Below are 27,457 nucleotides of genomic sequence, written 5' to 3' on the forward strand. Positions count from 1 at the left end.
GGGAAGCACTGCTATGAGACAGGTATCACCTACGTGGCTAGGATGGGACGCACTGCTATGAGATAGGTTTTAGGACCTGGGAGGAAACAGATTTGGGATTTATTTCAACATCGCACGCATCCACTCTTATGGAAAATGCCTCTCAAGGTCTTTCTTTTGATATTGACCTCTTGACCAGCAGCTAAAACACACAACACAACAAAACAAAAACCCCAAACCAACAACAGCAACATTAAAAAAAAAAAAAACCCACCAATGGGAAAAAAAACCAAACCAAACTAAAAAACCCAAACCACTGAGAACATTCATATATGTTCATATATGAATGAATATATATGAATGTTCATATATTCAAAAAAGGAGCATGTGGGAAGTGGTCTGTGTATAGCAGGCTCGTGGATGTTACATCTTATGCAGGCTGCAGTGACCCACTCTACTAGTTTGAGTTAGCCTGGTATGTCTGCAAGTTTCTCAGAGTTGAACTCTGAGGGAGGGCTCAAGCAGTAATGGGCAGGCTGGGCCAATGACTCAACTCTTCTGGGTGATTAGATATAGCCAACTTAAGAGGTGGTCAGTCCAGCTGTGGACCAGGATAGAGCCACACTTGCTGAGGAATGTTTTGAGGAATGTTTTTGCAGCCCAGACTGATTCAAAGCCCTTAATTTTAATATAACAGTACTGAACTTTTATGTCTTGCATAGACTTTCTTCCCAGTATCTGAAAAGCCAGCCCTTTTAAGGAGTCCTCTTTCAGATGTTCCCATGGGGAATTCAATAGGTGTTCACTATGCCATACACAAGTGACCAGGACACAGATGACCCTCTCCTCATTGCCATTGGAGAGAATGACATGGGTAGGGGGTGAGATTGGTTAAAAGCTAGCTGCACAAGCCTGCAAACAAAGCTGTATGTACTAAGACTAGAACAGGGATTTGTGTCTCACAGTCTGCAGTCCTGCTCTCATGCCCAGAGACCTACCTACAGCTGACACCCAATGGGAACATCCACATAGGTTATTTTGATCACAAAGATCTGAGTCAAGGAAGAACTGATCCTACACAGACAGATTTAAAGAATACGAACTGCTGTCACTTCAACACAATAATTCAGGGTGATGTTCCGAGCCATGCTGTCAGCTCTCCCACTATAATTTGGGAATAGCAACCCTATGAACCCTTCCCTGAAACTTAAAAAAAAAAATCTGTGGTATATTTGATTTTGATAAATTTTTATCTTCAAATTATCATCAGATAGAACACACTGTATTTACCACATGGTCCAGAATTGTCCCAGAAAAGAGGCCTGGCCTGAACACCATGTCCCAAGAGCCACCTCTCTTGTTTAATGCCATTCAGAATTTCTTAGGTGCTCAAGGGGTGATGGGTTCAATTTCTGGGAATAGGCCAAGTAGGAGGATAAGGTTTGAAATGAATTGGGAATTAGCATTTATAGTCTAGAGAAAGTTCATCGTCAAGAGCTCAAAGCATTAGAATAAGCTGCCTGCCATCTCCATTCTGCCAAAATTATGAATAGGGGACATAATAGGAATGTTTTTAAAGAGCCAAACTTATTGAGGTAAAAATAAAACAGCTTTTCTTCCTAAATATTTAGCCCAGAACTTGAGTATACTGTTTTGTTTTGCTTGTTTTTAAACAGATATTAGGGACAATACAGTTGGGATAGTGTCCAGGCAGACTCAGACGCACAGGCCCTTCCTCAACAGTGACAATGGCCCTGCTGGAGGGGAATCTGGTTGTACAATTTAAAACCCTTACACAATACTTAGCTGTAGATTGTCATGCGTCTGGAAAATATAACCATTTTTGAAGAATGCCTTCCGAACCATGTAATGCTTCTAGGCTGTTTATCCCAAGAGCAGGATGTGTAGCAGTGGACAAAAACAGTCTGTCAGCTGTCACAGGTCGCATGCTGCATTCACATTTCTGTAAATGCACCATCATTCTTGGTCACCCTACCCCTGGCAGATAACAGATGCCAGTGTTTGGAGACATTTGCTACATAACTCTTCCCGGACAATCCTGGCTCCAGGGCAGATTTCCATGTCCTGTGGGGCCTTTGGCTGAACTCTGCTGGAACCTAGACGCATCTCATTTACAGAACACACTAACAACAGTCTGGGATCACCTGCTTATCACAAGTGGGTTCAGGGCAGGTTTGTGGTCTCTGCACACCTTCTCCAGTAGAGTTCTTGAACTTGGGCTGAGAGCCCAGGTAAGCCCACCAGCCAGCAGGTCCAGCCAGGTTGTCAGGCCTGATTTAACTACTGCTTTTATGTGATGAAAATGAGAAGGATGAAAATCAAGCATAACACACAACTCCCAAGCCTCACAGCACAGCGAGGACTCAGTCAGGCTTCAGACTAATACAACTGCTGCTTCATCTGTTCCATAGTCCACATTCAGGAGAGACCACTGAAGTAAGCACCATCGCTGGAGCCAGAACTGTGAGGCACACACTAGGCTGAGTGGTTTATGTAAGTTATATAATTCAATCCACATCACCACCCACTGTGGCAGGTATTATTATCCCTAGTCCTTATGAGTCAAAGGAATCTCACCTTTGACTAAGGGAGATTAGGAGGGGAAATGGTGGCTCAGGCCAAGGAACAGGACACTGACTCAGATCACAGACTGCAGGTCAGCAGGACTTTGTGCCACAGAGATGTGGAAGCCACCCGGGCCTGGAGCTTGTTCTCTCTTCTCACTGGCTGTCACGTTTCTGTCTAGCACCAGGAAGAACATTCAGTTTTATGTTCTTCCCACATCTCCTTCTGAGACAAGCCCTTCTCTTTGAAGAAAGACCTCTTGCCCTCCTAGTGTCAAGATAAGAAAACTTTCAGCAACTTCCCTTGCAAACTACCAAACACCCATCAGCACCCAGGATCTAAGTGAGTTGCTCACCAGCTGCCAGCCCCTCTGAATGACTTTTATGGTTCAAGAAGGGGTGGTGACAGGGCCCTGTCACTACCATTGACTTGTGCTCTTTCTTTCATGTTTCTTGGATCTGACAAGACCTGTTTGATTTGACCTGTTTCTTTACAACACACAGAGAAATTAAACAGCAATACCAGACTCAAAGCTGGGGTCAGACTGGCAATGATCATTCTGAGAAAAAGACTAGGGACTACCTTCATAGATGTCCTAAAGTTGCTGTAATGGTAAACCAAGTATAAACCACAGAGAACTGGACCTGGGTCACAGGAAAAGCTTATAAGTATCAGTGATGTTATTACATATTAACAGTATCAAATGTGTAATAGTGATGTGAGCAGAGATAATGCTCTGGGGTTCAGGAAACCAAATCATGCCAGAGCTCCTACAGAAAGACAACACAAAGGACGGACGAATTAGCATCAAGTCTGCATTATAGGGCTTCTGATTATATATAGCAGATCTAGTCCACAGAATCTCCTGGAAAGTATGAGCAAGAGGATGCACATGGCACACACCCAAAGGATAAAGGGAAGGCGTCAACAAGTTTTAGAAGCAAAAAAGCAGATGGACACATGGCGATGAAATGTAAGCCCAGGGGAGGGGAAGCCACAAAGCAGTGAGCTAATTAGTATGGCAGGAGTTGTTAGATTTCAGAAAGATGAAGGCCCTAAGGAGCCTTGAAGGCCTGGGTAGAAAGGATAAACAGGGAGGTGTCTGTGTGAGGTGGTGAAAGCAGGAAGATTAGTTGGGTCAGAGGCTGAATGAAGAGCAGTTGGATGCATACATATCCCTGGATGCCCAGCTGACCTCCTCCTCCTCTGAGGTAGAGCTCAGCCAATGGTTTCCACCAGGTCATCATCACATGACACTCTGGAGCCCCCTTCAGTCTTACACAGAGGGTGGATAATCACCAATACCCAAGGACGGTCTATTCAGAAAAGAACAAGACAGAAACAAATACAAACGGAAGAAAAAAGCTCAGAGCAGTGGTAAGACCAGGAGTTCTGAGGAATGGTGCCAGAGAATGGCCAGTCCATGGGTAAGATAAGCCTATAGCTAGGACCAGTCCATAAGGTTGATTAGGAACTAGGTCTAGGAGAAATCTCCATGAGAATGAATGAAACTGATAACTATCTATGTTGTTTTTGAATGCACAGAGAAGTGTTTGCAGGTAAATTAGCAATGCATAGATGGGAATTAAAATATACAACATACATTTAAGGATTCATTCAGAAGATGCAGACAGAAAACTAAGCAAACAATATTACTAAAGACAGTCACAGATTCAGGGCAGTGGGGGAGAGAACTGGGACCACAACACACTAAATAGCTTTGAAAAAAGCCAAACTAATGGCTTCATGGAAACACCATTTACATAGTCATCACGTAAAAACTGAATACTGATTTATCAGACTGAAAATGAAGGGCACATGTGTATCTCAATAGAAAGTCTGATGGGGTGAGGAACTAGTGGTTTTCTCATTTATTCATTCATTTTAGAATTACAGAGTCAGATGCTTCTAAATTAAAGACAGCATTAAAATGTTGACAAGGTGTTATGGAGGGTGTCTCTGAAGTAGCATCCTCTATCTTCATCAGAGAACTTGTGACTTCTTCCAAGAGACCTTCAGGATGGGTCCTGCTGAGTACTGATATTCCTTCCTAGGAAGCATGGGGGGAGGCTCAGTGGACCCTCATCTCCTCTCAGTCACACCCTTCTGTGCCTCACAGCTAACTCCATATACTTCTGCCCCAACAGCACGGAACCTCAGAGTCTTGGAGGTACTAAAACACAGAGACTCTGGAAGGGGCACAGAAGAGGGCACTTAGGGGATAGTCCTTCATCATCAGTCCTTCAGTGAGACTGTTTGATGGTGTGGATGGTCTGGGGTCACCCAGGCCACTCCTGTAAGTGACTTGCCACCCATTCTTTGTAAGCTCATTAAATATCCTGATGTCCCAAGCTGGACTTGAGTGGACTCACACTGTGGTTTATTGTTTGCACCTTAGAAAGAGGTGGGGTGTGTGTGTGTGTGGGGGAAATGCACTTGTTTACATCTCTCCAGAGACAGAGTTCCCACACCAGGACTGCTCCTTGAGCTTCAGCAATCAGGAACAGGGAAAGGTGGGCAGAAAACTGTAGGGTTAGCTACTGAGACATTAGAAAGTCTTTTGGCTTAAACAAGAAATTTAAAATGTTGAAGTTGGTGGTAGCACTGTTTGTAACCCCAACATGTGGGAGACACAGGCAGAGGAACCAGCAGTTCCAGGCCAGCCTCTGATCAAGAGTGCATATGAGGACAGCCTGGAATGAGCGAGACTGCCTCAATACCCTCTCACCCCAGAGAGATGTTATCACCTTAAACTGAGACTTACTTTAAGCTCTGTGAGATGGCTAGTGGTTAAGAGTACTGGCTGTCCTTCTAAAGGTCCTGAGTTCTATTCTTAGCAACCACATGGTGGCTCACAACCATCTATAATGAGATTTGATACCCTCTTCTGGCACACAGGTTTACATGTAGATAGAATACACACACACACACACACACACACATATGTGTATATATATACACACACATATATACATATATATGTATATATATCTTAAAAAATATTTTAAAGAAAAAGTTGGTTTTCTTTTTATAAGAAAACAGTTCAGGCCAAAATCATAGGATTTAAATACTGTTCTTAACAACTGCAAAGCAGATAATGTTTACTGAGTAAATATGATACAATAACTGAAACATCAAAGAATCATTTATAAACTTTAAAAACAGTGATTAAACTATTTGTTTTGAAAGTGCTGCTATAAACCTGTAAATAAATGGTGGGGAATGGATATGGACACACGGCACCCTTAACTGTCCCTGGCTGTAGCTTTATCATTTTAAAGCCATCAAATTACTAGCACCACCTGAGTATGCAAGAGAGATTAAGGGTATTAACAGGGTGATGGAGATGGTTCAGTAGTTAAGAGCATCAACTATTCTTCCAGAGGAATCAGGCTTGTTCCCTACACCCACATGGCACTGCACAACTGTCTGTTATTCTAGTTCCAGGAGATCTAATGCCCTCTTCTGTCACTTGTGGGCAGCAGGCATGCTCGTGGTACACATACATATATACAAACAAAACATCCATACATATAAGATAGATAGATAGATAGATGGATAGATAGGTAGATAGATGGATAGATGGATAGATAGATATTATTACTACACAAACTAATGGTTTGGTGATAGTTGATGCTCAACTGGAAAACTCTTCAGAATAGTTTGGCCCCAATTATTCAGATATTTTCATTTAATACCTACTAAATGCATACAAAAAAAAGAGTTCGATAATCAATGTCTATTGTCAATTTACAGTATCACTAAGCAACTGTATTTGGGTGAACCTGAATTAATGGGGTCCCCAGCAGTTCAGACACAAGAAGACAATCTGAGGTCCCACATCTTCCCTCAGAGCCAGTCGTTCTCAACCTTTCTAATGCTGTGACCCCTTAATATAGTTCATGTTATGATGAGCTCAACCATAAAATTATTCCACTACTACTTCATAACTGCAATTTTGCTACTTTTATGAACTATAATGTAAATGTCTGATATACGAATCCTGAAAAACCAGGTTGAAAACCCCTGCTTTAAGGGGTAGCAAAGCACATGCAGCAGTTTGGCTAGTTTGACAGTAGGAGGTGGGCAGGTGTCAGCTCTTCCTACCCAAATTGGGCCTCTGGGGTCAACTGGTGAAATCTGGGGAACCTATGAGCCCTGCTCTGGCCATTCTTCTTTACTCAGCAAGGCTGACTGGATTCTCGCCAGGATCCCCAGGACCCAATGCTCTTCAAGAGAAGAGGTGGGGCTCTGTTTTGCTTCTTTGAAGTTTTCTGTGGTCGCTGGGATTTTATGATATGACCTGGGTCGCCCCTGCCATTCTCGATGTTTGAAGTCTGTTTAGGGAAAGTGTACCAGGGGCTGACTCCAGTGTGAACAGAGCAACAGCCTCATAAAAACAGCTTTCCTTCAGGAGTTCAAAGGGCCTATCCAAATGTTGTGGGCCCACCCTGCTCCACCAACTTCGCTAGGGTAGAAAGCTACAGAGTGGGCAAGTAAACTCTAAAACCAAGACACAGTTCCCACTACCTGAGAAGAGTTGGGGCTGTGCTAACCCAACCCAGTATCCTTCTAACAGGATGGACCTGGGCTCTCTGCTCAGCACTTATGCTGCCAAAATTACAGTTTATTGGGTTGGGCAAGTTAAGGTAAAGGACTAAATTAGGTAAATTATTGTAAGAGGTCTTTCTGGTGTGTGATAAAATCTTCCCAATTTACTTTGTGAAACCTAGTAAAATTCTGGAGCAAGCCAGGAAGGCTGACAATGGTTGGCCAAAGTCCAAAGAGGAACATCAAGATACTGTTGCTCCCCTCACCTCTTCAAGATTAATCCACATCACTGATATGTGCTGTTTATCAGCAAAAGGAGAATCATCACTACATTTTACAACAGAACAGCTTGTTGGAAATTAACCAAGCACAGGTGTACCTGCCACCGACAATATGCTTGCACAGTCACTTAAGGTGAGGGAAGGAAACTGCTTTACATATTTGCAAATCTCTGTGAGTCTTCCTTAATCAAAACAGCTGTATTCATGTCTGCTCCTACATGCACTCTGTTGGGGGTTCTGGAAAATGCCATTGTACACTCGTTAGAGATTACTGGTGTAGAACTCTTGTAGTTCATATATAAGTACATGAATATAAGAATAGGGTTGTTGTAGAGCTGGGGTTCCCTAGTAGTCCCTGTTCTAAAAGTCCCCGTATATGCTCAAATCAGCACTAATGAAAGCACTTTACACTCCATATTTAGTCCACTCAGGATGCTGATTAGTAACACGGTCAGCTGACTTGATTATATAAGTACTCTATTGTCAGACAGTTTCATCCAGAGTTTACTGCCACTGAAAATGTGGATCTGTTCTGATTTTATTCCTCTCCCATAAGCCAAAATAGTGAGAAATTTAACAGTATTCTGTCTTTGAAAGGTGTTCTGAAAGGGGAAGGAAGGTGCCCAAAGCCACTTGCAAGCTTATGGTCCTTCACCCCTACCATACTATCAAATCTTCCACTAATTGCTGGTCTGCAGCAGAGGATTAATTCTGTGTAGTTCAGAATTCTTCCCATGTGAAGCTCTTTGGGAGAGGGGCTTCCGGTTCCCCCTGGAGCCTCTCTTTAAGGAAGATCCCAGTCTCATCCCAGGTAAAGATGCTGCTGCAGTCAGGATTCAATATGCACACATTGTTATATGCAGTCAGGATTCATGTGCACGCACTGTTATATGCAGTCAGGATTCATGTGCACACATTGTTATATGCAGTCAGGATTCATGTGCACGCATTGTTATGTGCCTCCAAGACCTTTGCAGTGGACACCCAAAACTCTGCACAAAATACAGAGCTCTCGCTGAGATAATTATGAGCATTGCTTTACTGGAAGTTCAGACTGAAGACCTCGAATGTGAGTCCTGTGAACTCACTGAACACAGGCAAGATGGGCCAGCAATGGCCAGGTCATTGGTTTTCCAACCGATGACAGTGAGAGAGCCATCTGGATAGGACATGTTGGTTTAGACACCGAGTCTGTTCTCTTCCCTAAGTTCAGTTGGTTTTTACTTTGGGAGCAGGATCAAGCTTTTTCCATGAAGTCAGTCAGCCTGGCATGCCAAAAATGGCAAAAATGAGACTCTCTCCTTTCTAGAAAGGATTATAATGTACCATGACCAAAAAAGTGTTTTTTTTTTCTCTTCACAGATAATCTTGCATAAAAATGAGTCATGGGATTTCAGAAATGGAAGGTTTTTCTCAAATACGTGTGAGCATGAACACACACACCTTGCCTTTTTCTCGAAGCAGTAGCGCTGAGCTTTCCATAAGTCATGCTATAATGAGGACGGCATTGTCTGGGGCCTTTTGAGTGAAGGGGAGTGGAGGATTTAGAGTTCAGCAAGAGGGAAGAAGTCTGTCTCAGAAAATAAGACTTCTCTACTTGTGTTCCTGTGAGAGAATTTTAACTTATAAGGCATGAAGGCCTGTTAAGATGTTTCTTAAAAATATCTTCTCCTGTAATTCCCTCAGCCTGAGTTCAGACCGGAGTGAGGCAGCCACCGTCATTAATGCAGCTTCTGGCATAGCTTCTGTGGTAGCACGGGAAGGTTGAGGAATGAGAATATGCCCTGACCACGAAACACTGAAAAGCCATGGTGGAATGAGAATATGCCCTGACCACGAGGCACTGAGAAGCCATGGCGGAATGAGAATATGCCCTGACCACGAAACACTGAGAAGCCATGGTGGAATGAGAATATGCCCTGACCACGAGGCACTGAGAAGCCATGGCGGAATGAGAATATGCTCTGACCATGAGGCACTGAGAAGTCATGGCTCTCACTCTGTAGCCATGAGCAGAAGACAGATGAAGTGGAGGCCATGATGTTCAGTATGCCCTGTGGACAGCAGAGGAGAGGCCAGACAGTCCCCTTCTTTTGTTAGGATATGGTAATGATGTTCTGGCTTCACAGAAATGGGGTCCCAGGAAGACTGTAATCATGCTATACCCCAGCAGAAGGGTACCAGGCTGACCTACACAATCATCTAGGATTGGGCAAGGAGCCTCACAGTCAAACACAGAGAGCTCCAGCCTGCATCCCTGCTCCCAGTGCACAGGACTCATCTGTAAGGTCCATGCTTGAACTTAAACAAATGAGAAGAGACGGGGGCTGCAAGCTGAATAACCCAGTGCATCTTCATAAGTGTTAATTTTCCTGGGTACCAAATGAAAGCATTTCCTTAAACATGGAAAAATGCAGAAAATTCATTTGCAACCTATAGACTAAAAAGGAACTTCCAGAGAAATGCTGGACCTGTTCAAACAAGGAGTCTGCCTCTCCATCTCAAGGGGAATGCTGCTGGTGGGGCTGAGAGCATTTATGAACACCTTCGCTGTTGAGCTTTGTTCTCTGGGAAGGCCCCAAAGCCTGCTCAAGGTCTCACTGTGACACCAAGTCCAAGGCAGCGGTACCCGAAGCAGAAGCACCATAGCCAGGAAAGCACTGGAAGCAGTTCTAACTTAGGAAAAGCCATTTGGTTTCTCACCAACAGGCCATTAAAAGTGTCATCAATAAACTCTAGGTGGTGTCTTGGGAGTGTTTTTACTGAAAAGGTCGAAGATGCCCCACATAAATCCTCTGTGAAATCAATCCAGGCTTCTTCAAAAGCTTCCCAGCAGCTGGAATCTATGCCCAGGCTTGGTACAGGGTCCTGAGATTCCTGAGCATCACTCCTGATGGCTATATTCTTAAATTCTGATCTATCATTATCCTTCAAACTCCCCTTCCTACTTATCTAACTTAAATAACCAGATAAGCCCAGCACTCCTGGCCTTAGCTAAATGGGTTTAAATATTTCAAGTTCTGCCAACTCCCATTTCTCCTGCCTTTTGGGGTCTTGACTAAAAAAGGTGAAGAAATATTTTGGAGGAAATCTCTGGGCCTGGCTTCATAAATCTCTGTCTGTTACTTTCCCAGCGTGCTGTATTGCCAAGAGCCCACAACACAGAGAGGTGAAGTGTGGGCCCAGGCAGGCAGTTCTACCTTTACTTGAACCTGGTCTCTTTCTGGACATCCTGTCAGTACCACTGCACTCAGGCAGAGAACCAGACATGCACAAGCAGGCTGGCTGCCCTGCTTGGCCTGGTCTGCTCAGAGAGTGCCAAGCGCGCTCATGTGGTATCAATGGTACTGCAAGCGTCTGTGCCATTTTTATACTTTACTTGAGAACAGACACATGTGGCCCACTCCACGTAGACTAAAAGGTGCACCCTGAGCCAGCAGAATACTGCCTTGGAAAAAGCTTCCTGTTTCGGTTCCAAACCACACATACTTGTAGAGTTAACAAATGCAGCGGGGGATACTGGTCTGCAATGGATGCACGGGCCAGAGGCGCTGCTGTCCTTGGCCGCCTTCTTCCCCCTCCCTCACTGGCCTTCCGAAGGACTGTTAGGCCGCATGGGAACACTGGAAGAAAGTTAGGTGGCTGTCTTTTTGGAATGCCCAACAAGAGGAACTTAGAAGTATTTTAATCTGAAAGGACATAAAGAGGGGGGTTCCCTATAAATAAAACCATGCTCAAATAAACATGAGAGAGAGCCAGTGTTTCCTGTAAAGCTACTATGCAGATGGATTACTGGAAGGAACACTGGTTCACAGTTTTATGACTTATTTCACTATCATCTGCTCAAAAGTTGGGTCATTTAAAACATAGATGGCTGAGATCTAAGCCTTCAACAGGATGAAATATGGCAAAGGAAGCAGAGAATCTTTTCCAAGTACAGACTCAGAGGCAGAACTCTTGGACTCTTGGGTTCTGTTCCTGGCGAGCTCCCTGGGCTCAGGTCAGTCTTCGGTCAGAATCTCACTTTTAATCCCTTCAAATCATTTGTTAGTCCCTGTTGTCTAAACAGTGGGGGAAACCCTGAGTAACACCCCTGGATCCTGTTCAGTCAGCAGGGATGGCTGGAGATGGTTCTACCTCATTTCCAAGAAGCCCGGGTGATTTATCCCTTGGGTAGCATCAGGATGTTGTGGAGAGACCTTAGTGTTATCAGAGCAAAGCCCAGAGACAAGGACACATTTCTCCACCTGCAGGGAGCTCTGAAGATGACCTGAAGATAATATTGCCCAGCCTTTCTGTAGTTCTTCATGCTTCTATATTAAAATAACCCTGGTTGGGCTTCCAACCCTTGGGAGGTAGACTGTTTAATAGACAGGTATATCTAATCTCTTATTTATAGATGGGGAAGGCTGAGGTGTGGGCAGGCCAGAGATCAAACTGAGTTAGGTTTAGTAAGTGAGCAGGGTTTGGGGCTCTGCCCTGCTGTTTTCTGGGTCAAGTGTCCTGTTCTCTCCAAAATATGGCTTCTCATTAATAACCTGGGGAAAAATATGCAGAGGGAGCTAGGTGAAAGGCTACTGTCTGCCCTTTGGAAGACCCCGTTCCACCTTTTCAATACAGTAGAGGGCACCACGATTGATCTACTGGCCTGTGGACATGGCTAGTGTAACTTTCATAGTCACTGGCCCTGAAAAAGCTGAGAGGACAGATTCAAGTGGATAACTCCTCCTCTGATTGGCCCATGCCCATGAGTCCTTCACTTAGTTCTGTGGCTTGTTTCTAGGCAGAGAGATTGTCCAATCAGGGTACACTGCAGCAGGGGCTGGGCTAGGGTCATGCATTAAACTGCCTGAGTCTGGCTTTACTATCACTAGCCAGATGTGTAGCCTTGGACCAACCACAAGGCTTTCTGAACAGTCTGTAAGTAAAGCTCAAAGATGCGTGAGACTGGCCAGGTGGAAACCTCTAGACAGTGCTTGGAACTCTGTGAGAAGCACATTCTACTTGGTCTGTTCTGCCAGGTTCCCTTTCAGGACTTCTTTGCCCGGTCAATCCTTACTTGTACTTCAGACTTCATCTCTAGAAAAAAAAAGTCCGTCTTGACTTCTCAGGCCTTGGGACCAGCCATCCTCAGTCTGCACATTTTCTGATCAGACCCATCCCCACACTATCGCTTCTGGGTCATCTAGCATCATTCTGCAAATAAAGATGTATATGATTGATTGTGTCTGCTGCCCTGATTAATCCTAAGTATTCCAAGGTTAGGGGTAGTCTTATTTCCTGCTGTATTCTCAGCCTAGAGTTCATAGGAAAATTTCAATCAACATTTAATGACTGGAAATAAATGAGTAAATGACAGAAACCAGATGGCACGAAGTCAAACGTTCTGAGGAAATGCTAGGTGACTGATAAAAGAATATCTCTATTCCTACAGTAATCATGGTGACATGATTTGTGCTCCTAGAAAGAATACAAAGCATCCTGCAGGCTTGCAAACCAACACTGTGCAAAACATTTCTCTTCAGTCAACATCATTAACCTCTTTGCAGCACAGAAATCATCTTTTAAAGATTCAATGTTTAAGTGTCTATGTGGGAAGAAGGTGTCTGTGCATGTCTGAAAATGGAGTTACAAGTGGTTGTGAGCCACACAACATGGGTGCTGGGAACTGAACTCAGGTTCTCTGAAAGAGCACTGCGTGGCTTACCCACTAGGCCACTTTTCTAGAACTTTACAAAAAATTTTCTTTTTGAGCAAATAAATATACCAATCCCTTGATATTTTGGTGTCTTAACAAATAATAGTTCTCTGAGAATGTCTGGGTTCTTCAGTTGTATTTACACTTTATGTTGGAAGAGACCTCTTGAGCTTTGAGCAGAAATAAAGAACTAGCTGGAAATACTTTGTAGGTTTGTCTACTGCTTGACCATCTTCACTGTCCCACACATGCCTCAAAATAGGCATCAGGGCTGTTTTAGCTTTATATCTGAGAATAGAATGTAGCTTAACTTGTGTGCAGGCTTCAACTTACCTCCACCACTGCTCCACATGCCCCAAGCAGCTGCTTCCAGATGGAAGACATTTTGGCAGAACACACAGCAAGGGCCTGGTCTATAGTCAAGAGCACTTCCCCTACTGCAGCAACATGTCACTGATGAAGTTCCCCGATGGCAGACAATGGTACTCATTTTAATTGGGGTTGACTTCTCTTTGAATCTTACTGAAGGAGCAACAGGTATAGCCAACCAGCTTCTAAACAGGTACAGTGCTTTACCTGGGGATCATCAACTATGCAGGCTTAGTGAACTTCCTTGGGCTTAGTGGAGGCCCTCTAGGAATAGCAGCCCTCCCTGTCTCTTTGGAGAAGAGAAGCTAAAATAGACCATTAAACAAACACCTATGTTAAAGTGGCTGGGTTCTGTGGACATAGGCCATCTCCAATTCCTAGTACTAGCTGGTATCAAGACAAGTCAATATCTCATAGCAGAATGACCAGCTTGCTTGTGGAAGTGGGGATTGTTCCTTCTACAAAGGCTGGAGGACTGGCTGGCATTTCTGACTAGAAGGAAATCTAAGAAGGAACAACCCATGTGGTTATCTGCAGCTGCATGTATTTGAGAACTACACTGGGTCTAGGAGCAAAGACCACCAACAAGCCTTCAGTAAGATGATGGGCATAAGGGGTACAATTAGCTTGAGGAACTTATAATGATATAATACTAATTTTGATCTCTTTAGTGAAAGAAATGGACATTGTATTTTCTTATCTATTTTCAATATAGTATTATCTTATCTATATATGGAAAAACCTGTGCCACTTTTTGTGTAGGTGGGTGGAGTGAGAGCAGGATTCATGTAGCCCATGTTGGTCTTGAACTTGCTATGACCTTAAAGTCTTGGTTCTTCTACCTGCATTTCCCCAGTGCTATAACTACAAGCATATGCAATCCCTTCTTCATGCCACAGTGTGCCTCTTTTTCATATATTTTTACTGCACAAGTCAAGACACTTCTGCTACATGTTTAAGTTAAACAACATAACTAAGTCAGACAGTATATTATTAAACACATCGATGTGGACTCGAGAAGCCTCAGACCTGAGCTCAAAAGTAGAGATCAACTTTCACATGACACTGACCTGGGACCACTGAGTGTGGCTGTGTCTCTCACTGCCTGAGCTGTTTCAGATGCAAAATCCAGGGCACCTGCCACTGGCTTGGTCACCGTGCCCACAAGTCCCTTGCCAAGGCCAGATATGAAGCCACTGACTCCTCCTTCTGTTTTCACACCTTCCACTGTTGATGTTATAACACTGGTCAATCCACCAATGATACCTAGTGAGAAAAACAAAGAAACAAAAACAAACAAGATTACTGTCACCTGGCCAAGGTCAAAACCAAAGTATTTCAAACCAAATTCCCAGTTTCCGCATCTGGAATGATAAAGGCAGTCTGTTGACCTCTAAATAGTCCACAAATCAAGGGACACAAAGGACTCGTCTAGAAAGTCCAGAATCAGAGGACATTGCAGCAGACTGTGAGTTACAAGGAACATGTCTAGGATAATTTAAAAAAAAAAAAAAAACAAAAAACCAAAACAAAGCCCCTGGGTTATATTAAGAGTGTGGTAGGTAGAGTGCCTGCCTAGTGCACAAAGCCAGGTTCAGTCCCCATTGCTACATAAAACCAGAAACAGCAGCACACACTTGCAATCCCTAGTACTAGGGAGGTATGAGACCAGAGACCAGAAATTCAAGGCCATCTTGAATTCAGTTACATAAATTCAAGGACAGCCTGGAATAAATGAGACCCTGCCTCAAATAAAAAAAAAAAAATTACAGAAAAACCATCAGTCCACTAGTCAATGATTTAATGGAAGAAAAGGTGAGAAGTTAATGGTGGTCTTTTTTTTTTCTTCCTTCTATTCTAAGTTTTAAGCAACATACAGGGAATAAAGAGAAGATGCAGAGAAGGGGATAAAGCAACAGGAGACTAGGAAACAGGGTCCTTGGGAAAGGTTTAAGCGCTTCTGAAATGTAAAGTTGGCTAACCACGTTTCAGTTTTCCATGAATACCACATGTTTGACATGGTTTGTGTAATACTACATGCTTTGCTGAGACCATTAGGGTAAACAATGAAGAATTCATTAAGGCACCCCAAATAGCTGCCAAGGCTACCCAGGACCCTTGGGGTTGTATCAAGCTTAAAAGACCAATCTAAGTGAAAAGGGCATTCAAACATTGATTTTTAAAGCTGACAGTAATGGTTGAAGCAGACCCAGAAATGTCCACAAGTTGGCAAAGGCTAGTGAGGTCACAGGCATTGCAGGAAGAGGCAGGCCCAGTACAGTGAACATTTCTAGGACTTGGGCCAGGGACACTCAGAGGATGTTTACCCTCTGACAGTTGGGGTGTGAGGAAGCTCTCTACACGCTTCAGCTCTAGTGAGACAAATTAGGAAAGGAAACTGGTTGGGTGAGAGTAGACTAAGAATTCATAGCGTTTCTTTCAGATTCAGGGTCCTTTTACTCCAGTGAGGCAACATTCCTATCCTAACTTTAAACAGAGTTCCTGCTAAAGAACTCCGACTTAGAAGGTAGACTGAATGGACCCAGGTCAAATAGGACTCTAGATTTTATTCATTTATTTTATGAGCATGTGAACATGTGCATATACATGTGTGTGTGTGTGTGTGTGTGTGTGTGTGTGTGTGCTTGTGCATGTGTACACACACACAGACATCCACATACATATATACTCACATAGACACCTGCTCACACAAGGACACTTACAAGCCAAAGTCTACATGAGAAAGTCGGGAGACAACTTACAAGAATCAGTTCTCTCCTTTCATCATGTGGTTTCTGGCCATTGAATGCAGTTCGTCAAGCTTGGCAGCAAGCATGTTTGCTCACTGAGCCATCTGATCTTCTCCAGGACTCCAGTTCCAAATTAAGGAGACTGGATAGATTCTGGTCTTATTATGATGTGATTCTTTTCCTCCTAAAGGAGACTCTCCTTTCACACTGAGCAGAGCTCAGTGTCCTCTTGGATGAGGTGGGTACTGGTTCTGGGCTCAGATTGGCCTAAGTGGCTCCTGAAGGGGCTGTGTATAGCATAAGGACAATCCTTGCCTGGAGGTGATTCTGCAACTGTGAACAATCACCCAGCTTCTTCGTACATAGTTGTGTTCATGAGGATAAAAAGTGAGGCCAGCCACCTCTCTCTGAAGAGAGGATGGCAATTAGACACAGCAGACATTTTCACATTACTTAAAACTGTGCTCTACTTGTTCCTGTATTACACTGCAGTTAATAATGATTGAATCTTTACTCCAGAAGGATTATTCCAAATCCCACATTTAAATTCTATAAACAGATTAATTTAGCCCAGCTTTACATCTGGCCTGATGCTTGGTTGCCCACTTTACAACTGATGAGACTCAGGAAAGCCTTCCACTGTAAACACTGTACCCTAAGCTTAGAACTAGTCACACATCATTATAAAGTATTGTCCTCCCTTCTTCCCAATGTAGACAGTTGTGACTGATAGACTAGGGGACTGTCATCATATCAATGATTCCTAGGATCTAGTCAAAGCTGCTAGCCATCACTGAACATGCACTATGGGCCAGTGGGCTCCAGATGGCCCCTCTGCTTTACTGACACTCAGTCCATTTGACAGTGAGTCACAGATCACTGGCCATATGACCAGTGCCACAGGTGCTTGCAGAAGTACCTAGATCAGGAATGGGGGTAGCACTTCCCTCTGTATGGCTGGGGGACACTGGTAGAAAAGTTGACTGGGCTTGTATTTCCAAAGGCTTTGAATGCCACATATAGAATTTGCTAAGAAAACCACAGTAAGAAGAAATGAGTGACAGTTGAAACAAACTCAGAGACAACACATGTCTGCCATCACCTCTTTACAATTACATGTTTTGTAATCCTGCATGTTATAGATGCAGAAACACCCGACCATACACCAGGAGCCATTTTTATATTTCAGTTTCTTTGGAAGGAACAAGTGGCAAGCATCAGGCAGTCATGTGCATGGGTGTCTGTGCATGCATGCAGACATCCGAGGTCAACCTCAGATGTCATTCCTCAGGAGTCATCTACCTCTTGTTGTTGGTGCTGTTGCTGTTGTTGCTGTTGCTGTGGGAGAGTGTATTTCGCTTGGCTGTCTGAATGGCAAGCCCCAGGGATCCACATCTGGCTTTTGATGTGGATGCTGGGATTAAACTCAGGCCTTGTGCTTACCTTACCTGTGCTTTACCAACTTGGCCACTTTCTAAGCCCTCTAAAGGTAGTCTTAAAGCAACAGGTCCGGATTCTAAGAGGAGATTGATGGATTGTACCTGATACCCTTGGAAATGGAAGCTGGAGAACTGGGAGGAAATGCAGTGTGCACAGCATCCGGAAGAAGGACAAGGACTTCAGGGAAGGAGTGAAAGGCTATCAGATTCACCGAGACATCTCACCAGTATCTGATGTTGGCAGCTTGCTTTTCCCCCTTGCACTAAGATGTGCATATAAAGGTACTACAGAGGGGCCATGGCAGGAGGGGCCTTCTTCCTTACTAGCTGCAAGTGCCTTACCATGAGCCAGGCCATGGATGCCAGCCACGAGGTGCTCTCCGCTAGTGGCAGCATGATATCTAATGTACTCTCGCTCTGACTGGTGCCGATTGTCCATCGTCTTCCCCAGGCCATCCGAGAGAGTCCCTGCAAACTGGAACAAATTATAGCATAAAGAGGAGTTTTAAAGCTTCAATATTTTTGCTATTAAATAAATACCTTCCCTTGGTCTTAGCTAAGAGTAAGTAAACTGTGATTATACAGAAAGGTTACCTTCTGAGTTACATTCTATCGGCCCCAGCAGCCTGTCAGTAAACCTTAGGTAGCAGACACAGGGAAACAAGAGGCACTAGAAGGATCCTCTCAAAGCATTTACACATCTGTTGTACAATTTAGGCTGAACAACCCCAAATCCAAAAAACCTTTACATGTAAGATATTCTAACATCTAACACCTTTGAGTACTGACATAGCACCACAGTGCCTTGCCCCATGTGGAGGATTACAAATCAGATGCTGGTACCAGACTGTGTGTGAGGTATGTATGAACCCCAGTATGAAACTGGGAGAATTTCACATCTAAACTTGCATCTCCTCCCTTAGGAAATCTCACATGTAAATAGTCCTGAGGCTGGGAAATCCAAAAATCTTAATTGGTCTAGGCCTTAATAGGTCTAGGCCTAAGTATTCCATATAAGAGCTACTTTACCTGTACCTCTGAAAACTTATTAAAAGTTAAAGCTGTGGAGGTTAGAGAGATGGCTTAATAGATTAAAACAAATTGCCAAGCAAGCACAAGGGCCTGAGTTCAAATCCCCACTACCCGCGTAAAAAGTCAGTCACTGCTGTACAGGTGCCTGGTACCCCAGTGGTGTAGCAGTGGTTAAAAAGGTTAACAGTAGATTTGAACCCATGATTTCAAGTGAAAATTCATCCTCTCCCACAAATCAGAGGATACTATCTGGCATACTTTGGCCAGAGAGAGCAGGGTTGCTGGGGCTTGCTGGCCACCAGTGGATCTCTAGGCTTAACGAGGGACCCTGTTTCAAGAAAATAAGGTAGAGACTGATAGAGTAGGGCACCTATTCCTCTATCCTGTGTGCATACACAGGCACACACATGTACACACACCACAAAGACACACACACACACACACACACACACACACACACAAACATTTTTTTTTTTTACATTAGGTGAAAAAAATGGCTAGGGGATGGGTGAGGAGGTAAGAATTAGGATCCTTTGATGTTCAGAACATAGCCTTTGTGCTGATAATCAGTGTACTTTAAGGCTTTGTATCAAAATCTCTGGAGAACAGGGTAGAGGCGCGGCTTGGTGGGATGTTTGCCTGGCAGGCACTGAGCATGGGGTTTGCTGGGGAGAAAAGAAAAGGTAAGGCGAGCTTCCCTAAAGCTACACCTCCTTTCACTTCCTTAACAATCACCAAGTGTCCGCTAGGTGCTCAGCCCCATTTATCAAATGAAGAGAAGGAAGTGAGCAAAAAAGATGAACAGCAGATTTGAACCCATGACTTTGAGTACAAGCCCATCATCCCCCATAAATCAGAGGATTTTATTTACTCTGGTGTACTTTACCTAGAGAAGCTGTCTCATCCATCAAAGTTGGATAAAAAGGATGTAAACTCTGTTTTGTCACCAGACAATTTGAAAAGGTTTAACATGACAGTTAATAAACCACAGGGCACTTACCTCCATCATTCAGGCATAAAAAGAGAAGGGTATCAAATATATAATTAACCTTCTCAGGAAGGATCTACCAAAACAACTGGTTTAAAGTGCCAATGACCCAGGACTAACCTCTCAGAAAACTCACAGGAATGTTATTTAGATATACAGCTTAATGGGAAGACTATAGGCCAACAGCCTGTTTGGAGGACCCAGCACACTGGGCACCCACCTGAGGTTCGACTTCATTCTGATTTGATGGAGGTGGGGTGAAGTAGCAGGGCTTCAGGGTATGGATAGCGTAGATCAGACCTGCTCTGGAAACCATCAGTCCCGAGGCTTCTTGATGGGAGTGGCAGGTGGGGAGGAAACAGCAAGTGCCTCCAGGTGCCAGCTATGGAAAGCTCCTCCCACCAAGCCCACACTAATGCTGATGTGGTAGAGCACGAATGGCACACCTTCTTGGAAACCTGATCCCCATCACAGTTTGCTTTTCAGCCTCACCTTCTCCATCACTCTATAGTTAGTTATAGAAATAAAGTTAATGGAAGTTAAGCTTACAGCTTCCTCTGGGGAAATGAGAGGCCCCAGGGGAGGTTGCAAAGCTATCCCTGTGGATCACAGAGCATGAACTTTGTCTTTGGAGAGCCACCACAGGACAGAAGGCCAGGAACTGCACATGGGCCTGAGCCAGATGTCAGGCCTCTCTTGAGCATTGTGGAAGCTTTGGGTTAAGAGCCTCCATTTGCCCTGGGGCGCAGCAATGGTACCTACTTTACTATGTGGCTGGCAAGATCGGCAATAGTAACTCAGGGCCTGTTGTCCAGCTAGTATTCATACTACCATTAGTCAGTTGCTAGTCCTAGGACAGTCACCATTTTCAAAGGGTTAGAATTGTGGCACACTGGCATTTAACTTTAACACCCCATTCCTCACAGTAGATAAATGCCTCAAACCAAGTTGTCAGAGTAGGACCACCTATAAAGTTACAGTGTTCAGTGGATGGCTTCCAAAACCTTTCCAACTGTGACTTCAAGCAACCTACACAGTGCATGTCTTTACAAAGCACTGAGCCTGGGCCAGCATGGACTTTCACTGGGGAGGTGAGCACCAGTCTTGGGTCCTGTCCTGCAGCCCCAGGTCTCATTACGATGACAGCGATGACCTAGATGCATTGGCCAGCCCTGCAGATCTGGAGCACTAATATTAACACAGTCTGAACACCTCTGTGCCAAAACTGCAGAAGTGCTGAGATACAGCCATGTGGCGCATGTTAGTGACAGTGTCTGCAGGATACTCTAGAGCACCCAGGCCACCTTCGAGCTCCTCTTCAGCTGGAGATGAGGTAAGCACTGTCAAGAAATTTTAAGTGAAGGCCATGTTACCTTTTATAACAGCTGGTGAGGATAAAGATAAGAACCACTTTTCTTCCTCTGAGAGAGTATGGGGAATCACCTAGGAGGGATGCCCAATATGATCCCAGCTCCTTCCAAATCCCCTCTAGAAAACCAGTTGGATACCTGAGGCTCAGGAGGGAGCCTGTGACAAAGGCATCGCTGCAGGCCATTCTTCCACAGCTGCCCAGTGCCTAGTGTCAAGAAGCCCCCCAGGGGGGACACGTTCCTCTCCAAAGCCCAGATTCTTCCAAACTCTTCTCTGATGCCTCACCTGTTTTTGTTTTGTTTTTGAGACAGGGTCTCTCTATGTGTGCCCAAACTGGTGCCGATAGGCAAGAGCCATCCTGACCAGGAGCTCCACCCGTGTTATTAAAGATGTCCTCACCTAAATTAATTTACTATCCTTACTCTTCTGCTGTAAAAACGATTTGTGCAAGCCATTTAGTTTTGCTGTTTGTCACTTGTGAGTTGAAAGCATACAGATATCCACAAGCTACTATTATAAAAGCAGCCCTTTGCTTTGGCTTTGAGATTGTCCTGTATAAGCCTATGCTGCTCAACAACTCCTAATCCTCCTGCTTCCACTCTCAAATGCTGGGATTATGAATATGTGGCAGAAAGCAGCTTTAAGAATAGAAAAAAAAAGGTGGATGTTGAAGTCTGTGACCTTTCCTGACCTGATAGGAGGTTGGTCAGTTCTTGCCAAGAGACACTTTACAGGAAAAACAAAAACAAAACCAGACAGATGGTGGGCACAGGGATCATGACAGTGGCCTCCCATCACTTTGGGGACCCGTGCATGGTCATCTTTAAGGTCACACCCATCCAAGTGGGTAGGTAAAATAGATCACTGTCTCTCCCTCACAGACAACATGCTGATATGCAGGCTGTGGAGGCATTCTAGGACTCTTTGTGCCCACAGCTTTGACTTTGCTGTGGCTGGGAAACACTCCCTCATCACACCCTCTGCTTTGAAGGTAATCATTGACAGGGTAGAAATGTTCACAAGACCTCCAATGTCAGCACTGAAGTGATCTGACTGACCCAGGGCACGGTCACCTTACCCCTTGTCTCACTGTCTTGAGATAAACGAATGCTGGAGTCTGACATCCAGAGTATTCAAAGGAGATGTGACTCTTGGAGGTTTCTAGAGAAAAGGATCAAAGTCTTTAGGATGTGAGCAACTTAAGCTTGGATATGTGGCCAGTCTAACGGGCTGCAGTCCAAGAGCTACTGGGGCCACCTAGAAGCTGTGTGTGTGTGTGTGGGGGGGTGCAACAGAAAGACAATCACACCTGAGTTCATATTCTGACTGTGACACTTACAGGCAGAGAGACCATGGGCAGGGGCTTAACTGTCAGCCTCTAAATGGACATTTAAAAATCCACTTTGAAGGATTTGCTGAGGTTGGACAAGGTGGCACAGCACGCACTACAGGAGAGATGACATATTGGACACACAATTAAAGCTGGGCTGAGCAGCTTCAACCTCTGTAAAATAGTAAACACATTCGACAGGACCACTGTGACATAACAGGATCCTCTAGTGTGGTGCATGCTGTCTGCAGAGGGACCTGGTAGCTGAGCATGCACTGGGCTAGCACTGGAAAAGCTACTGGCATTTGGGAGGTCATCTGTGAGTAAGCTGTCACTCTGGTGGTTATAATCAATACCTCCACAGCAGACAGGATTTGCAGAGTTAAGTCAATCCAGCTCCAAAAAAAAAAAAAAAAAAAGCTCAGGCCTACAAAAACACTTAAAGCTTCAAGAGAACGTCAGCCTAGCTGAGATGAAAGGTGCCAAGGAACAGAACGTCCTCCAGAAACCTGCTCATGCACTTACAGTGGGTTCCCTTCTGTAGCTGACGGAAGCATCAGCACTCGCCACACTTGTGCATTCTGGCCACAGTCCAAAGTCATTAAGTTCTACAAAGCAGTGTTTTCAGCACAGGGGTAAAAAGCCCCAGAAGTACTTTAAGATGCCCATTCTCCTGAACAGCTAACACACTATGCATCAACACTTCTCATTCCAAAATAATCCTGTTGTCCATACACACCGAAACACTGTGAGTCTGGGCTTGGGACCTGGCTCTGAACCGCTGATTTCAGAAATTTAAGTAGACAGTAGAACGGCATGGAGGGAGAAAATTTACACTGTGTCCCTCAGTTCAGTCCTGTCTGTCTCCCTGACCCTTGCATGATACTCAGCAAACATGGGTGCCAAAGGTATTTGGCCAGTGTAACAGAATCCTAGTTTCTTCCTGTTCTCTGGGGCTCTTCTTTCAGTTATTTACCTAATGGAAAGTCCCTCCTTAATATCCTTGCAAACTGCTGGTGACAGTATCTTTCTTGTCACCAGGGCATTTCACAGGAAAAGAGAAAGAAGTAACAGAACTCTGTGACATTGGGGAGAGGTTTTCTTTCCAGCCAAGAGCAAGGCTGTACAACTGCAGCATGACCAGCAAGAGTTCCAAGTTCCCTAAGCAGTGCCTGGGACACTCAGAATGGCCATGGCCATGCTATGCTACAGGCTGGAAGGAATTCTGTGTGGTGCTGCCAAGGAGGCCAGCATGCTGGAACACAGCAGTGGCATTTGCCTGTCACTAACAGCCCGTCACAGTGAGAGTCACCTAGTTCGCCTAGACCCTAGTTTATCCATCTGCAGGTTTCTGCTTCAGAAGGTTGCTTTGAAGGCTGCAGAGGACACTGAAGCAGAGCACTGGGCCCCGTGACTGCTCATCAATTTTAACAAGTTTCTCAGCAGCAGTTTGGGACTTTACACTCTAGAATCATTCTCAACTCTGCTGGTAGCTATCAAAAAAAAAAAAAAAAAAAAAAAAAAAAAAAAGTCCTTTTGAGTCAGTTGAGACTTCAGTCACTTCAAAACTAAGGTCCTAACTACTCTCTTCTGTTTGGTATCATGAAAACAGCTGCAATTAAAAAAACAAAACAAAACAAAACAAACACAAAACAAAACAAACCTGTTCTGGGGCTGGGGAGTGTTGCTCAGTGGTAGAGCACTTGCCGAGGTTCAATCCCTAGCATCACCACACACAGAGAGGAGGAAAGTAGAGGGCAGAAAGTGTTCAAAATATTCTGGGAATTTTGTCTTGACCTTGAACCTTTCTGCAATACTTATGAACAGAAAAGTTAAAGGAAATAATGACCCTAAACTAGTAACTGTCATTGACAAAGGGCAAACTGCGATCTGTCAGTTGGGCAACAGTAAGGGTCAGAGCAACTAGGAACATACTGTAGAGGCAAAAAAAGAAAGGGAAAGGTGCCAGCTGGGGTTTAATGACAAGGGGACATTTAGGAACTCCAGGTTTCTGCCTACAGAACACAGAGCAGCCTGGTTCCACTTGTTTGGTTTGATTCTATGCAATCCTGAGGACACAGACCCAACAGGGAAGCTCTGAGAATAGTAAGGCATTTGAAAGCTGGGCCAGACGCTCACTCTGTCAGCAGCACCTCCAAGCTGTGACCTTGCTTTCCCTCTGTTCTCTGGAATCTTGAGGCCTTCCAGCTCTGGGATGTGTCCTGTGTAGCCATTTCACGGACAAACACTTATCAGGACAGGCCACTCCTTCTCTTTAAGAAACAAAGTTATCCACGGGCACCCGATTATCTCAGAGCACAAGGTCTAAAAGCAACCAGAAGGGTTCAGCATGGAGACTGCTCAGGTCGTAACTGGCCTGAGGCACACACACACCAGCCGAACTGGCAAATCTCTGCTGTTCTGCAACTGTGACCCAGTTATGAACTCAGATGTAGTTTCAGATTAATCCGGAAACTCAGAGTGGTTTGAAGCACTTCCATAATAGGATTTGGCTTTTTCTCTCAAAAGGACTGGTAGAGTTTGCAACAAGACTGAAAACACAGAGACAGCAGAATGGAGGCACGCTTAGAAGAGTGACCTCAACAGACCAGTAGACCAGGTTCAGGCAGGTCTTGAGGTTTTCCCACATTGATTACAAGAACCATGTAGGCAAAGTACCTCTTGTTTTTTTTTGTTTTTATTTTGTTTTGTTCTGTTTTTTCAAATTTAATTTAAAAATTACATTGATTACCAGGTATGATGGGGCACAAAAATCTCCAGCACTGGGAGGTAGAGGCAGGTGGATCCCTGTAAGTTTGAAGGTAACCTGAAGGCATAGTGAGTTCCATGTCTGACAGAACTATATAGAGGGATCCTGTCTTAAAACAACAACAAAAACTATATTGATTGATTGACTGATTTACTACAGGGGTGGTTATATGTGCTACTGTGTTTGTAGAGCTCAGAGAACAATTTGTCAGAGTCAGTTCTCTCCTGCTACTATGTGGATACCAGGGATCAAACTCAGATGGCCGGATTTGGAGACAATCACTTTTACACTCTGAGCCATCTCACAAGCCCAAGAAACCTCTTTAAAGGCAGTTGTGTATGGAATTTGGCCCTTTAGTGGCTGTATATGCTGTAAGCAGGCTTTTCTGGCAGATGAGTGGTGGCTGTGTGGAGGATGCTAGCCCCAACACACCCCTGCTGAGACTCCTATGACATACACAGGAAAGCTGAAGGTGGCTCTGAACAGCTGTATCGTCTTAACATGATTTGAAACTGATAACCAATAGTTCGTGCCTAAGTACTGAGCCAGATTATGAGGAAAAATACCCTCTGTAGTGGTCACATCATGATGCCTTGCTAGGCTGGTGAATTATGTCCACTCTAGTGAGGCACAATGACTTCATTTTTAAGCATACTTTTATTATTTTATTTTATGTGAGTGGGTGTTTTCCCTGTATATCTGTATAGCACATGCATACAGTTCCCAAAGAGATCAGAGGACGGTGTTTGAGTCCCTGGAACTGGAGTTACAGGTGTCTGTGGGGTGCCATGTGGGTACTGGGTTATTGAACCTGGGTCCTCTGGAAGAGCAGCCAATGCTCCTATCTTCTGAGCTGTCTCTCTAGCCCTGGCAGACAGACTTAAAAGTCCCAGGCCACCCCTGCCATTAGTATTGACTAATCCAACTGAAAAACTCCCTTTAGGAATGTTTAAGAACAAAACACAACACGTCATTTACAAATTGACCAAAGTATGAAAATACAAAGATTTGGAAACTGAATAGGCGATTCCTCAACAGGAAAGAGACAAATTATCTCCACCCACTTCCCTGCCACCACTACCAGTGAACAAGGACTCCATCTTGAGAGGTGCAGGGTGTCTCAGATGCCTATGCCAAAGCTTGGCCAGAAATGAGGGGGTGATCATGTGACCAAGAACCATCTGACAGTGGGCAGAGCTCCTGCTGTGAGCCTGGATGGGGCTCAAGACTTTAGGCAAGAGAACAAAATTTCTTCAAATAAATGAAGCTGAAGTTGGAGGCAACTTTATAGCAGTGCAGGTGAGAGAAAACTCCCGGCTACTGCTGACCATAACATATGCTTTGGAACAGTACCTGTGGCCCACCAAAACCAACTAGCAGGGGGCGCTACTCTGTGAGACCACTTAGCTATCAGTTTTCACAGCAGGACAGCTACAATCCCACTTCTCAGAACACCAAGGTGTGCTGTGCTGTCTCGCTCAACATGAGTGTCTAGAGAGGGAACTCGGCTTGAGGTTTATTACCTCTGTGGGAAAATGCCTTCCAAAATGACACAAAGCTCATACAGAGACCCAAGGCATACACCTTTCTGCTTGGAGAAGTGAAGCTGGCAAAGTCCAGTGGAATTCTGTGGTTGAAATGTCATTAAAGTTCATCCAGCCTTGCTTCTTCCTTCTCCCAAACCTGGCAGGTCCTCTTGTCTTCCCAGAATTCTTGACTCATTAAGAACAGATATTCCCAAGGAAAGTAAGCAGTTTCTGAGAACATATTAGTCTGTGGGGGCTGCCATTTTGGGACAGAGGCTGCATTTTGGGAATGCTATGCACAAAGTCACTGCTTCCTTCAGTCAGGGTCTGGAGATGAGACTTGTGAGTGTGATGAGCTAGGCATGAAAGATGCTGAAGCTGTCTTTAGCCTCTGGAAGAGCAAGAAAGTTTAATGCAGTATGGATGCTTCAATCTCACTTAGAAGGGGGAATAAAATAATCACTGAAGGCAGAGGGAAGGAGGGACCTGGATGGGAGAGGGGTGGGGAAGGGAAAAAGGTGGGGCAGGATCAGGTATGGGAGGAAGACAGGAGAGAAGGCCAGAGGGCCAGGAGAATAAATAGAAATATGCAGCAATGTAGGGTGGGGGGTAGGGGGGACCACTAGAAAGACCTAGATGCCAGAATCCAATGGAGATGACATTAGCTGAAATGCCCAACGGGGGGAGATGGAACCTAAAGAGACCACCTCCAGTAGATAGACATGGCCCCCAGCTGAGGGACCACCCATCCATCTCAAAATTTTTGACCCGCAATTGTTACTGTCCA

At 44.5% G+C, this 27,457-nt stretch overlaps 1 protein-coding gene across 6 annotated transcripts in view; it reads right to left on the minus strand.

Moving 5' to 3' along the window:
• Nucleotides 1–27,457, minus strand: part of Vps13d (vacuolar protein sorting 13 homolog D) — a 234,091-nt gene that overhangs the window by 33,561 nt on the left and 173,073 nt on the right. For all 6 annotated transcript variants that reach the window (XM_031379407.1, XM_031379404.1, XM_031379408.1 and 3 more), the window contains 2 exons: nucleotides 17,996–18,128; nucleotides 14,535–14,730 (listed from right to left, as the gene is read on the minus strand). In XM_031379407.1, the coding sequence (XP_031235267.1) occupies nucleotides 14,535–14,730; nucleotides 17,996–18,128 (329 nt within the window). The remainder of the gene's footprint in view (nucleotides 1–14,534; nucleotides 14,731–17,995; nucleotides 18,129–27,457) is intronic.

This window comes from Mastomys coucha, unplaced genomic scaffold (assembly GCF_008632895.1).
Source record: "Mastomys coucha isolate ucsf_1 unplaced genomic scaffold, UCSF_Mcou_1 pScaffold18, whole genome shotgun sequence".
NCBI classification, from domain to species: Eukaryota; Metazoa; Chordata; class Mammalia; order Rodentia; family Muridae; genus Mastomys; species Mastomys coucha.